This window comes from Vidua chalybeata, chromosome 9 (genome assembly GCF_026979565.1).
Source record: "Vidua chalybeata isolate OUT-0048 chromosome 9, bVidCha1 merged haplotype, whole genome shotgun sequence".
Classification (NCBI taxonomy): Eukaryota; Metazoa; Chordata; class Aves; order Passeriformes; family Viduidae; genus Vidua; species Vidua chalybeata.
In genome coordinates, this window is record NC_071538.1 from 18591815 (window position 1) to 18607522 (window position 15708).

A 15708-nucleotide genomic window follows, 5' to 3' on the forward strand; every position below is an offset into this window, starting at 1 on the left:
TTCCTCTACAATAGCTGTTATTTTAGTTCTAGTCCATTGTCCTGCACACTTGGGTAACCTGGACAGTATGTAGGTGTCAGGAGCCCTCTAGAGGCTACAAATACGTTTCCAGAATGCCCTTCTCCATCTATGCAAAATTCAGTGATATTTTAAGTGCAGGAAAAAATGCCTTCATTCTGTGAAATTCTTGATTTCTTTTTTCTTACACTGAGTTTCCAATTACATTCAAATAAAAACAAGGCTGAAATTCCTAGCAAATATGGAATAATTGTTAGATACAAAGCTTGTATTTATTATTTATACGTGCACAGCCCTCAACGTCTCCTATGTAGAGATATGTATCTGGAAATGTAGATGTTTATATGATTCTATGTATGGAGAGCATGAGGAGGAGCACACATCTCTCCCCTAACTATTCCAGTTGTCTTGTTAGTTTTCTGAGTCCTGACTGATGGGTTTTTTTCAAGGAAGAGTACAACTCAAGGCAGAGCATCTGACCTAAGAGTACCTTCAGTCAGCAGGGCAGCCACTGAATTTAAGGGGGGACAGACTCCATGACCTCCTCAAAGAACCTTTCATGTTGAGTTACATGACATGAAAAGTATCAGTCCTGTGGTTGTTTTTTTTTTTATTTTTTTTTCTATTAGATATATATGCAAATAGTTCTTTATTTGTAGGATTTTATGGTTACAAGATGAGGTTTACAGCTGGATTATTGTCTTACCTGACAGATTGATAGGCAATAATACTTTCTACTGCCTGCCTCACTCACCAAACTTTTGTATAGACATATATTTAGACATTACATATCTCATAGCAGCCTCTTTACAAAGAGGTGGTCAATTAATGCATATGATTTGCCATATGCACCTTAACCCTTACAGGGAAGAGGTGATGCTCTTTTGGAAAAAGATTACCAGGACCATCTGCATGGGCATCTGTATTTCAAAGGGAGCACACAGGACATTATGCAACCAGGGAAATCTCTGCTTACATGGCTTCACTGTAGACAAGGTTTAAATGATTGAGAAATGTATCAGGGCCACAAAAAAGATGCAGGAATAAGAATCCTGTATAGCATGAAGTGTGCACAGTGCAAGCAAAAGAAACAGTCTCCCTGGATAAGCTGGTTTCATTGTTTTCTCTTTTGACTTCATCAATTTTAGGGGGGAAAAAGAAGAAATTTTGGTCATAAGCAATTTTTTCTTTCTCGTCTAAGTGCAAACAATATTGTACCAGTAAGGCAGCTATAAGATACACAATCCATTTTCCTGCTATAAAATAAGACCATGGCATATAGTCTTACTCATAAATTAATCAAAATTCATCTTAAAACTAATTGAGAGAGGTTTCTCAATTTGGGCTTAGTACCCTATTAATGTTTAATTAAATGTTGCAGTCTCCAGCCTGGGAATGTCTTGTGAGCAAGGAGTGTAGAGGCAGAATAGAACAAGTCAGTGTGCATACAGGCAACCAGATAGCTGCTCTCTAGGGTTACTGGGAAAAGACAGGCTTCTGGAAAAAGGGAAAAATGTGACTGAGATGTTAAACTTGAATAACTGACCCCACGTTAAAGAACTGAAAACAAAATTTCAAGGAAAAGAATCTCTGTAAGAACATGGAGTGAGTGTACTGCTAGGGTGGATTGGGTTTTTTTTTTTTTTCTCTTGCTTAAATGAATCCACTGCTGTTAAAGCACAAGCTCACAAAATCCCCATATTTTAATGAGGTCCCTGCAAATCTATCTTAATACCAGATCGGGCATGTAGATCCTCTTTCCAGAATGAATGCCTATAATAAGATGTAGCTCTTTGGATTCTTGCATATATTTAAAGTACCTCTTCAAGCTCAGAACAATTGTCAGCATTCATTTTGTACAGATAGCCATACATTTGTACACCATGTCGTCAGAAACATAAAATGCTGTAAAAAAATTTACATGCATCTATAAACAAATCCATCAAAGCTCAGAACAGAGATGTAGGCTCTTCTAAGCAGACTTGACCTAAAATGTTTACAGGATATAAAAAACATACTTATTCTAATCAAGTCCAAACTATTTATCTTTACTGGCTTAGAGATATGCAGTTTATTTAAGGCAAAGACTCACATGAATTATGCACACAAGCAGAAAGCATTAAGCTAAAAATAATATACATTCACATTAAAAGCAGATTTTGGATACAAAAGGCGTTCCAAGATATATTGTACAACCCTCTTAGCAAGGGAGCAAGCTCCAGATAGATCAAAATTATAATTAATTCTTTGACTTTCCATAGTGCCTTTTATCCCATGATCTCAAAAATCCTGATTTTGGCACTAATCAATTAAAGATGAAAGCATTCTTTTGAGATCCACTATTGATATAAAAATCCTTTCACACACTGAAATCAATCTCTTGTACAACAGACGATGTCATGCATGGCAATTCCTCCAAATAGCTTAGGGAGGGAAAGAAGGATTGCATATCCCCTTAAAAATTTAATGGGATTTAGTTGGACAAATGGCAGTCATACCTCAATTCATACTTCATAAAAAAATAAAAAAAGGTTAATGGCAGTCTGAGGAAGAAAACTTCCAGCAGGATCAGCTAACTAAATTCCCCACTTAAAATTCTCAGAAAACCTGTCTATAGAGTGAAATAAAAAATTGGTATCTAGAAGTCAAATACCTTAGGTCCTCGCTGCCTGGTGCATTTTCCCGTTAGCTTTTCATCATCTATTTCACACTGCTCCAGAAGATCCAAAATGTCCTCCTCCTAGAAATGGGAATTTCATTACTATTCATTCAAAGCAGGACATACCCTGTCCTTCAAAAATTCAAGCAGAAAGTGGTAGAAATTTGAAATTACTCTGATTACTAATTCCTGAAATAGGACTAGGAATTCCTCCACAGGAGGAAATAGAAATATTTCTTCTCATGCATGCATCTCTCCTTGCAAGCAACATGAAATTGAGGGTTAAAATCAAGTCTTAACATATATTTAAAAAAACAAGTCTGAAGAAAGGATTGAACAAAGATTCATGTAAAACTGCTGGATGATGCCATCTACAAAGACGTAAAATTATTTCTCAAATTTCAAATTACATCATGTTAGCTGGTTATTAATATAGCTGTTTTCCACTGTCTCTGACTAAGTCAATAGGCAAATCAGGTAAAATTTTTGGATGCTTTAAATCCTTAAACTAGTGGAGCTGGTTTTAGGGTACCTCTTGTTCCAGTCCATACAAGTGGATGAACAGGCTGGGAACATTACTGGAGGAAGAAGGAGGCAATTACCAGCTCAAAAGCAGTTTCTGCCAACCTCTGGTTTGGCCAGGGGTAAGGCTGAGGATCAGGGATATGGTAAAGTAGCTTAAAGCCATCTAGCCTGTCTCCACCCTGGGTCCACTGCAGTTCATCCAGATTCAAGGATCTGGCCCACAAGCTGCACAAAGAATAATAATAAGATCATGGAATGTTATCAAATGCTATTTATTAGCCGTCATACATGATTATAGTGAAACTCATCCATGAGGTCATGAATTCAAAGTAACTCCTAAAGCCAGTACTCGGTGTACTCCAGTACCTTCATTCTTTTTAAGGGGTTATTCATTTCCCGCTGAAGTGAAGCTGCTCTTCCAGCAAGAAATGTCTGGAAAGCAGTGGCTAACAAACTCTCATACTTTTCAAGTAATGTCTTATCATCAGGAGGGTAAATTCGCCTGAGAAAGGAAAAAAAGAACAGTTTAAGATAGAAGCTGAGGTATTCATCACACAAAAGTAATGTCACTAATACACAATCTCTTTTTTAACTTGTACACATCCCATCTATAATAACTACATAATATCAAATCATAAAACATATACTCTGACCATTGCTCTCTAAATCTACTTCTAATTCAGTGAATACATTCATGTTTAAACCAGCGATTAGCCAGACAAAAGAAATAACACGTAGGTCATTCCAGAGGAATACCAAAACCCAGTTTTGCAGTGCTCAGAAATTTCAGTGGGTGTGAGTGAGGCATACAGGTGTGAATGATTCATGAAATATGAACAAAATATTTTATGTCAAATTCAAAGCCACAAGATAATTTGTATTAGCAAATAAAAGGAGACAAAACAATTTGTATTAGCAATCAAAGGACACAAAACACTGAAAATCTGAACAACAGCTTTGATCCCATGAGCAGGATATGAATTAAAGATTGAGTATGTACTTCACTTGAATGCTAAGTCCTCCAAAAAATTAACAGGAAGAAATAGGTGCTGTAAGAAAGAAAAAAAGCCTGGTACACGGACATAAACGGTGACTGATTTTCCATTAGAGCAGCTATGCCATTATTCTCTAAAATCACAGGTAAGGAGATTATGACAATATCAGAAGCAGGACTAGCTGATTTATTCATGTTCATCAAGTAACAATGGGCTTTGAAGAAAACAACTTCAATCCATCTGTCATGAATACCCAAAACACAGCCAGAAATATGGCTAAGAGGGAAGACTAATTTTTAATGTATTGTAAGGAGTAACCCATAAGTTAATTTTGCCTGCACTGTGCAAGGCATGGACACCATTTATACAGTGCATGGCATTATGTGACTTCTTTGTATTTGTGAGTCTTTTCTAAACTTTTTACAAGTTTCTTTATTTTCTCATTCTCCCTTTTTAGACATTTTCTCCTTGAAAAGGAATCTATCATGAAGATTTTGTTGCAATGACAAAAAGGATGATTTGATACCATTAGTCTCATTTGGTAGAACCAAATGAAGATGCTTCCAGTTTGCATTACACATCTAAAGGAGATTTAGGTTTAATTTAATTTAACTCAACACCTTTTAATGGTGTTGATTCTACTGCAGAGAAAGTACCATACAAGAATGCTTTAAAGAAAGGGTAATATTCTTAATGTATTTAGAAATAGACTGCAGCTAAAGGCCATGTACATCCTTTCCAATTCCTCATGATTTCACAAGACCTCAAAAGAATGGCACCTACTCCAGTTGCCCCAAGACTCCTATTGGAGCCTGCTGTGCTTGCAGACAGACATGGACTAAATCCACAGATGAAATCCAAACCTCCTGAGTTTCACTGAGGTTTCTCTGGATTTTTATTCAGAGTGCAATTTTAATCCGTTCAGCAATACTAGCATCCAAAATTTCCATGGTTCTATGTCAATGCCTGAGACAAGCTAGTCCTGCTCTACAGAGGAAAATCACATGGAGGAAATGCTGCATAACTCTCAGGTAAAATTCCTCTTCCTCTCTAGCCAAAACTACTTCCCTTCTCATGTTCTGCTGATCCTTCAGCCTTTTCTCAAAGACATGGTAATAAGAAAACACAAAGTTGTTCTGCCTTTTTAAAAGTGCAGATTCCTCATAAAGTGACACTTTTTCCTGAGGGAAAAAAATTTGTGTTTTTACTGATTTACATTAACCCAAAAGCTAAATAAAGAGACCATGTGTCTGATTTTCAGTCAAGAACTGAATAAGCAACTTAAAATGTGATCAGTTAATAAGCTAGACATTTAAGTTAGCAAAAAGAAAAATCTGTTAAAGCATCATGGTGCTTTTCTTTCTTTTAGTAGCATGAAAATAAACACTTTGTCACTTCATTATACATCTAGAGGTTTTTCTTACTTACAAGTTCAGCTCCACACATCAAGAAAATATGTAATTCAAAGTTACAAAGAAAGACCCTTTGTAAAAATGTTAAGTCATCAAAAATGTGAATTTCACAGAAACATCTATCTGCTTAAATGAGAATTTTACTGGGAAATCTAGAACATCTGCTCAAAAAAAGGCAGCAATAAAGAACAGCAGTAAAGGCATTCTGACTAGTTCACAATAAAATATGTGAACTCAGATATTCTCACATTCTGGATGAATGTTACAAAGAGTGGGCAAATATTCCCATCATCTCTTGCTAGCCATACTCAGCTCCCTTTCACCAAATATTCCTAGGCCACGCTTTCACTTCTCAATGAAGCAAACAACAAAAAATAGTAACAAAAACATCACAAAACAAAATTTTTGTTTTCTGGTCAATACCTGTTATAACTGACAATGTAAAGCTCTCTTTTGGACATATTTTACCAAGGAATCTGAAGGTACTTACATTTCAGCCAACCAAGATCCAAAATTCAAGTGTCAAAATAAAAGTAAAGTATTTCAAATGCCAATCTATTCAAAATTATGGAAGCACCCATAATTTTGGCAAGCCTCAGAGATACAATTCAAATATTATATTTTTACAGGGGAATATCATACTGCACCCCCTGCCACCAAGATAAGAATGATTATATGTGATTAAAGAACAGGTCCATAACAACAATGATGATTCTTGGTACACTGAATGTGAACAATCATGTCTTTGAAGCAAATGTCTTGCACAAACAATAGGGTGACTGATGCCATAAAAATTCCTAAGTGCATGGAAAAAATTGGAATCAAGAAAAGAACCATCTGAAAAAAGATACCTGATGTACATGTATATATTTTCTATAAATGCCTACACATTTTTGGCAGAAAATTATCATCTACCACAAATACTTGTTTCCACTGTTCCTAAAGAATACACTGAGTATTTCCTACTAATACAGTCAAAAACATTCACCTGTAGTTCCCCATGTGTCTATTTTCATGCTCCTCTTTGGAAATCTGTTTACGTACTTGTGCAAGTCTTTCCTTCTACAAATCAAGAAAGTAAGACAATTAAAACAAAAGGGAGTATAAACCATAAGCAAGAAACAGCACTTTTTTCCATTCCTACCAGTTCTTGTTTCCTCCTTTCCAGTGTGTGGCGCTGCTTCTCCCAGTCTGAGGAACCTGGCAACAGTTTTTTCACTGGCCCCTGACCATACAGTCTTTTTTGAGCCTCAGCCTTCTGTTGGGCTAAATTTTTCCTTTTATCGCTTGTCCTGAAACACAGATGATATTAAGTAATGTCAATTCAATGCAGCCAAAATGAGATGTGCTTTCATATCAAGTAAATAATCTGTATTTTCCAGTCAGTCATGTGTTTACCATATAAAATTAGAACTGAAACATTAATTAAGTTTATTTTTAATATTAACATTCATTGCTACAATATTTTAACACTTTAAGGGATACTGTATTTACTCTGTGCTATAATTTAATGTACAAACATGATTGTATCTATTTTCCTGAGGTGTAGATTTTTTTCAAAATATCTCAGCTACAAAGTTTTCCTCTAGAGGGGTATGGCTTTTGACTGAGTGTGACACTATCATTCAAGAAAATTTCCTTTATGGCCACATACCCATGACTGCATGCATATGCCAACTTTTCAAGATTTGAAAAATTTTTAAAAATAAGTACAAAAATTACTATTACCATTCATTTTTTGCAAGCACATATGCATGAAGAAAAATTAAGTTTAGGCTAATTTCTACAGCAAAACTGACAGCAAGGAAAACATTTATATTTTGAAATTATTAAGGTGGAAAAAAGGTTTTTCATTTCCTCTAAGTCCAATTCCAATTAAAAAAAAAAAAATTAAAGCAACAGAAATAGAGCCGGACTGAAGAAAAGAGGACAAGGTACCGTATGTTGAGAAGCTTTAATGCATTTAGCAGAACACCTTTTTTTACATCATAGTCTATTTTTTGATCCGTTCCAAAGCTTGGGGCACGATTAATCTGAAAAAAAATGAGACACAGAAGACTCAGGAATGTTCAGGTTCACTGGAAACACACCTATTGTAACAGGCTTTGTAGAAATGGCTCTTTCAAATACAGCAGAGATTACATGTTGAGAAGTTCTTTTCCATTTGTATATTTTTTAAATAGAGTACTGAGTATCACAGATACTGGGAGCTGGGAAATGTACCCTTTCAGTCACCAGGTCATCCAGACATTTGCAGTGAACACCATTCAAGTCCTGAGACTGTGAATCCAGTCTAATCTACTCCTGGTAGCTGCCACCAGAAAATTTACCACACACAGTACTGTTAAACACATCATAACAGATGATGTGCCATGCTATGGTGGTCCAGCACAGAAAGAGTCAAGCTCTTTTCTAGTTCCCAGTCTGAAAAAAACTTTAAATACTACTCTAAAAAGTAACAACTATACAAGGACAGAAAGAGGCTCTAATCCAAGGTCTTTTTAAGCATATTTAAATAACTTTTCAGATACACTTGACAGCAACACATAGAGATCTAAGTTATTAAATCAGTACATAGTGTGAAAACATAAGATAATTAACAGCCTCCGCAACAAAAAGCTTATAAGCACAAGATTAGAGATTAAAAATTGTACCATAAATATAAAGAAACAAGGAAAATGCAATTGGGAATCTCATAGTGAGACTAAATCATACATTTAACATCCTAACAAGTTTTGGACTCCCTGCAGAACCTCAGTTTTCAGAAAGATTTGAGGAGGAATAATGATTTATTCTAGGAACTCTTTCCAGGCTGGTATAAAAATTTATACTTGAGTAATGGGTGCTAATGACAGACAGGAATCTCACCTTGATAGTGAATGAGCAGTGCTGGTCACAGAAGGGACAGATAAAAAAGAGCTTCAGAAGTGAAAACTAATACCTTGTGCCCCACACAAATTAGAAGTGGGAGACAGTTTGCATGTCCAAAGCAGAGGGCAAAAGCAGTTTATTTTTTTTTTTAGCACTCTAAATATATTAAATATATTAGACCTCTACAGCTGTAGGACAGAACTATCGTGGCTGCTGTGCCACCCAGTGTCCTGTTGCTGAGTCCCAGCTGCCCCATCACTTATGCTCATAATTGACAGGTACCTTTCAGCTTTGAGAATCAGCTCCTTCACTGCTTTTCCAGACAGACTGGCAAAGTGAGCAGTGAGATCTGATGTTGAAAGAAAAATCTTGAAAATCCAGCAGAAATAGTGAAAAGATTTATACATATTCTTTTTTGGAAGACTTTCATCCAAATATTTAATTGACCAACCTCTTTAGACTGTTCATCTACTATCATATCACAAAGAAGACAATAAATACAGTTGCTGACTAATCTGTACGACTGTGGCATTGTAATCTTGATAATGTGCTAGTGATATGCCACAATAGCTATTCACAATAACAGCTTACCAAACCATTGTCTGTGCATCTGCCAGCTGGGAGATGGTTATTTAGAGTTCAGTGGCCCGAGAACCAGGACATGCACAACTAGGTTGTGTTAATAAAACATCAGTAATTTTATCAGCAAGGCACATCTTGAAGACTGCTGTCAAAAACAGGATTGTATGAGAGACCCCAAAAGTACAAGCAAATGATGATTGCAAAGGCCTTGAAAATCTAGATACTGATGCCAGTGGCCAAATTGTGTTCACTACAGGAATACGATCTTGTAAACTAGATAATACTGGGCCTAGAGGTAACAAAGATAGCACATGGCATGATTCCAGGAGATGCAAAAGACTTGTGGTAAAACTTGGAAACAATGTGGAATTGCTGGCCAGTAAATGAACAGTCAGTAAGTAGATTGTGTCAGTAAACACAGAAAAAGAACCCAAAGTGAAATGAAGATCAAAGATGAAGAAAACTTCACCATCAAGAGTGTGTTCTTCCTGGTAAAGAACATAAGACACTGAAAACTTGGTATAACTACCTACCCATCACTCCTACCCCACGGTGGCCTTTGGACCTCCAGGGGTACAAACAGGGCAAGCATAAAACAAGAGAAACAAGTAGATGCCAGAAAGCTTGTATATGTGAACTACTTCATTAATAGGAATTAGCAACAATTGATTGGTTTAAGATGTTCACATTCATTTGACCTGGATTGATAACAAAGTTTTGAACAGATTTTGCTAGCTCAGTGACACTAAATAATAAATGCTGAATGTGAATATAAGGTTTCTTATGCCTTGCCCACATAAATCACAAAGGAAGTTAGGTACCCTACACTTGAAGTTATTAAAATGCATGTTATCTTTTTCTCCAGTGATCACAACTTTGTGATCCTAACTGAATATAATGAGGGTGAACAAGGCTGCAGTCCATCCAAGAACTTCAACTGTATCATTTTCTTTCACATAAAATAAACTAACTTGGAAATTTTAGTCAAAAAGTAAAGCTGGATTTCCTGGGAATCAAAGGGACATCTAGGTCATTGTTGCTACTCAGAAAGGATGGAGGCTGCACAGATGCTTGCCAGAAACACTTGGTGCCACAAGATGGCAATCCTGCATTTCCCACAACCCTCACTACGGTAGAAGGTTCCGGAAGTTCAGAAGCATCAAGGAGCAGGGGAGCTACAATGCATCAAGGCAATATAAACAAAAGTCAACTCAGGAAAGCAGAGACATTATAATACGTTGCACAATTTATTTCTTTTAATAGTTTGTTAAGCTATCTTTATAACAGAATTTATAACATGAGGCATGGAAACATGAAACTAATCATCCTAATCCTATTTTGGCAATTTTCCCATAACACTGGGAACATTCAGGGCCTTGTGATTAGGACTTGTTACCAGTGTTAGAAAGAATGATTCACTCCCCTAAGGGGTTTTGGCAAAAAGGAAATGGTGGAAAGAGATAAGATGGAAATCTGTGGAAGTAGCAGAAGCGTTTTAGAAAAAAAAAAAGAATTATCTAGATATGTGCATACATATATAAACAGACTATATATATTATGTATAGTCTATGTATATACACTGCAAATTTGACCTTTACTACACTACACACAGCATACATAGATTGTGCATACATCTACACACTCTGTTGGAAGTGCTGCAAAAAAGTATGAGCAAGCAAGGTAAAAATAGTAAATGAGAATGCAAAATTGGTAAGTTTCAAAGTTAGAAATTTCTGTTAGTTTTGGTAAATGTCTGGCAAAAGAAGCTGAAGGATACATGTATTACCAAAAGCAGAAAAGGAAATACTTGGAGTTTTGCTTTTAAAAAAAGTAATAACTAGGTACACAGTTCCAATTCCTGAAGTATTCTCCAGCAACTCAAAATGCCAGAGGAGCATTTACTGCTTTAGTCCCTCATACACAAGGAGTTTGGGATTATATGATTCTTCTCTGAGACCCATAAGTGGGTCTGAAATCCCCCAAAATCTCCATACCTTATGGAAACATCAGAGCAGACAGAGAGGTGTCCTTCTGAATGGACTCCCTATGCTGGCTGACTCACCACCTCTCACAGAATTGGTCTGTCAGCATTTGCTACCAGGCTGAATGAAATGTTACACAGACCCTTCAGTCTGCACTTAAAGGACTAGACACAGTTATATGCAAGCTACAGGCAACCTACAGATGATAATCTGGAAGTGTAGTGCTAAATCAAAGGGACAGCAAGCTTCAGTGGACAAAAACAGAAGATGTTGATGTAGTACAGACTAAGTTCATGTCATGTGCTGCTGTTGGCAAGAACATCAAAGACACCAAATATGCTATGTCTGTATGGCAAAAGTGGAGGAATTTTATTTTTCTAATTAAAATCATAATTAATCCCTGAGAGAAATACGCATGACAAAACAACTGTTGACAGTATTAATGGCCTGCAAATGAGGTTATAATTCAGTAAGTTAATTGTGTACATTTTGTTCATCAGTAGCCAAATCATATCCATGACTTGCTGTCAATAGAGAGATATGAATACATTTTGCTTTTCTCCCCAAGCTGCACAGCCCTCCAACCAGTTAACAGAATGAAATAAGACAATCTGAAAAAAGAGAAGTGAATGTCATCTATGTGTTAGTAATAGGGCAATATAAGAGACACAACAGACAAAGTTCAAACATTTCTGGTTGAAAATGTGTGTGAGCACCACTTAATTTAACTGTACCCCTAACAAACATATCAGAGAAGAAACGTTTCTTCCAATCCCATCATACCAATTGTTTGCAGAATTTCCTGTATATTAAATTAGTTTTCTCTGTTTATGGCAGTGCTTTTAAAAAGCACAGGAAAGCCACAAAAAGGAGAAGATAAAGGGCACACATTCAGAAAAGTTACCAGAGCCATACTACATAGCCATATTCATGAAGGAAATCTATGTAGCACCCACTTGCTATAATCAAGGTCCTCCAGCTAAAATAAGAACTACATTAACATTACATTTCCCATTACAACTTTAAAAAATATCTGAAATGCAACATTGGTCTAGGAAAACAATTACCTTTTTTTCAGTATCAAAAACCACTGCAAGGTGATCACTGCACTTCTGTATGGATGCTGCAGAAAAGCACCATTTACATACTCAACAGAGCACAGACTTTCTTTGCAAGTTTTCTTACTTAGATACAGATTCAGCTGGGGCTTAGTTAACTTCACACCTAAAAATTTACTTCACATCTGTATGAAGAGGTTTACCTCTAGGAGCCATGGTTTTAGTTTTCTGTCCAGCAGAATATCAAATCCCAGGACTTCAAAGCAGACACTGTCACTTCCTGGTGCTTGCCCTGGCCTGCACATACGGTAAGCGTGAAGAACATGCGGCTCTGCAACTATCAGAGTCTTCACCACCAACTCCTGCAGGGATTTGGTTCAGAAAAATTCATCACAAGAGAAAACACCAGTACATACTGAACTGCAGTGTTTCATGCTTTAATATTTTAAATTTCTTTTGCATATCTACTAGAAAAAAAGATTTAAAATACCAAATAAATAGTCTATAGTAAATAAACTATTCCTATGTAGTAGCACATTTAACTTAATATAGTTCTAGAATATTGTTATATTTTATACAAACTTTGAGACTTGCAATAAGTTAAATATAAAAGCAAATTGGTAATATAGTACAGTATAGCCAATCTTCATCCATTTCATTTTGCAGTATAATTTTTGATAAGTGTTCTCAGAATCATACAAACAGCTTTCAGCTCTAACAATCTTAAGCCTATTCCTCAGCTAAAGACACCTGTAACACAACCACTTCAATGGTACTTAAGTACAATCATATATGCAACACTGACTACAATTTTGTAAATATTACACATAAAATTCACTTTATATACTAAAATAAAGTTTCTATGAATTTTAATGGCATGATTTCTTTGTATTGAATTACTTACGTGAATAACTGTTTGAAAGGACTTTTGATCCTCAGAAATATGCTAACATTTAATTTGTAATCAGCCTATGAATTTAGTCTTTTAAAAAACATAATAATAGTTTATAGTATGTCCTTTGTGACATCCATTGCTGAGAATTTGGGTTAATAAAGTTTCAAAAATCATTCTGAATTGCAGTAAAGCAGATGGCAGAAGCAATTAATTTTCTAAAAATACATAAAATAAAATAAAGTGCTTTAGTCTATCTTACTGAAATATCACTCCAGAATTTGGAGACATCGAGATTATTTGTTTCTAGAAACTCAGTAAACCATTTTATGGAGCGTTTGCTTCCTTTGTCTTCTGTTTCATCCCGTTCAAAGTGTTCATTATGTTTATTGACAGAGTAGTTAGTCAGATGCATATACAATTGACTCTAAAAAAAGGAAAAAAAGTAATTTTAAAAACTTTTAAAACAATTCTAAAATAGTAAATTCAAAATCATGTATAGAAAAATTGACATTAAATCAATAAAGACATAATCAAACAGCTCATATTTGCAAATACACTACGTGCAGATTTAGTGTTTCTGATTTTGGGAGATCACATGACTGAATGCTCTGTAGCCTTCTTACAACAAAACCTGGGCTTCTACTTAAGCCAGTTGCAGTGAACTGATCCACCACTCCTCATCTGGTTAGACACTATATCTGCCATTTTTACAGGTCTCTATATAAACAACTACCTAAAAAAGTAAAGAGCAATTATCATAACTTAGAGAATGATTACATTCCACAAGAAGCAAACAATAAAGTCAGTATTTGGAAGTGCTACTTTAAAAGTGCTAAAAGACACTATGGCATCTGCTTCATAGACAATCCCACATTTCAGTTTTCACTGTAGCTTATTTATGAGAAGTGTTCTCATGATAGTGATACTTTAAAATATCTTTTACATATAAACTCATCTGCCATGCTGATATCTGCCAAAATTGCTCATTTTTAACTGGCTGGTAGCCATACATCAGAGGGAGGTAAATTTCAAAACATACGTTACATAAATGACTGAGTGCTACAGTTCCTTTATGGAGCAAAATGTCACCAGCAATAGACTCATGTTATCAGTTGAATTCAAAGAAAGCATTCCTTTTCCAAGGCCAATTTATAAAACATGATCTGTACATTTACATTATCTCCCAGAGATTAATTCAGCTTTTCACTTACACTATGATGATGCCTGTCCTCATCACAGTGACAGTTCTCTGTCATGTTTGATCAGATACATGAGAGTAGATGATATTCTAAGGTGACCAAAAGCCTTCTGTTCCAATTCATCTTTAATAGATAACACAAGCCTTATGCTGTCATTTATCTTACTACACTTTCTTATCTTTAAAAAACTTAATGAAATTACCAAAACCAATCCATTTAATTGCAAACGAGTGAACAGTATATTGTAGTAACACTAGAAGCAATGAATTTCTCCCATGGCTTCATTACTCCTTTAAGAATCATTCTGAAATCTATTGGTTTTGAGTCATCATACCATGAAATTCAAATTATTTCAGACAAAAGTAATTATGTGTTAGACTACCAAAAAAAAAAAAAAAAGTTTGGGCATCTGAACTGATAGTCCAAAGTTTTTTGGAACAATGTCAAAGTGGAAATATGTCATCCAAAGAACAATGTCATTAGTGACAAGCAGGTTATTTCACACAATAGACAACCTCCAGCGTGAGCTGTGTTCTGTGAGAACACAGAAACACAGAAACAACTGCCTGCTCTGTTTATCCTCTCAGAGCATATTTCAATGCTGCTAATGCAGAGATTAGCAGCAATACCCAAATATTAGAAGCAAACTATTCCAAATATAGTACTGGAACACTTCCAAATACAGCATTTGTACTGGGCCTCAAATTGTACCTGCATTTTTCAAAGGCACACCAAGAGATGAGCAAAATTTTAAGTTTGATGTAGGCAAAAAGGCTCTATGGTGTTTTCTGTTATATAATCACATGGAAGCTGCTCTAAAAGCAGTGGAGTACAGAGTGAGGTATAACAAACCTAATCTACTAATACCTTCCAATGCTGCAAATCTACTTCTTTCTTAGACATCTGCATTTTGGTCTGAGCCAAAAGAGAAGGGTTTACACCCCCCAAGAGGGCAACATGCTATAAACTGGAACAAGAGGAGGAAATTGTGCAAAATCTTTAGCATGACCCTTACCATTTTTCTCTGTGTTTATAGGCAGCCCTACTGAATCACCCCAAAGCTGCCAAGTACATGCTCCTGTCCCTGCTGAAGCAGTCTCTGACAAACAGCAGCAGCAGCAGGAGATTCCCTCATCTTCAGGGACTGCAGTGAGCACTGGACCCTTGCAGTGCTGGTTCTCTCCTTTCTGCCTAAGTTCCCAACACAATGGCTGAAACCTGGCAGGACCCTCAGCAAAGGCTCCAAACTTCATGGATGCTAAGCAATGATCTAGCAGGAGATAAACCTTATTAGCACCTGCCACCCCAGCCTCAGTCTCAGATGAACATAAATGCAATGTGCCCGTTCTTGCAGTGATTTATTTTTTGGGTTGTTATCTTTTGCTTTCCTCTAGAATATATTTAAACTCTTTAGCATACATACATGCAAAGTCATATAAAATTTTATATATAAGCAATAATGGGCTATACTTGTGATTTCGATAGAAAACCATGTGTTAAGTATCTTTCACA

General features: G+C 35.9%; 1 protein-coding gene across 5 annotated transcripts in view; it reads right to left on the reverse strand.

Moving 5' to 3' along the window:
- The window catches only part of TTLL7 (tubulin tyrosine ligase like 7), a 65694-nt gene that overhangs the window by 21326 nt on the left and 28660 nt on the right, over positions 1–15708 (reverse strand). For all 5 annotated transcript variants that reach the window (XR_008432387.1, XM_053950724.1, XM_053950728.1 and 2 more), the window contains 7 exons: positions 13257–13421; positions 12306–12464; positions 7548–7642; positions 6754–6901; positions 6598–6671; positions 3569–3704; positions 2672–2758 (listed from right to left, as the gene is read on the reverse strand). Coding sequence is in view for 4 of the 5 variants with exons in the window: in XM_053950724.1 (XP_053806699.1) it covers positions 2672–2758; positions 3569–3704; positions 6598–6671; positions 6754–6901; positions 7548–7642; positions 12306–12464; positions 13257–13421 (864 nt within the window). In the remaining variant the exon portion in view is untranslated. The remainder of the gene's footprint in view (positions 1–2671; positions 2759–3568; positions 3705–6597; positions 6672–6753; positions 6902–7547; positions 7643–12305; positions 12465–13256; positions 13422–15708) is intronic.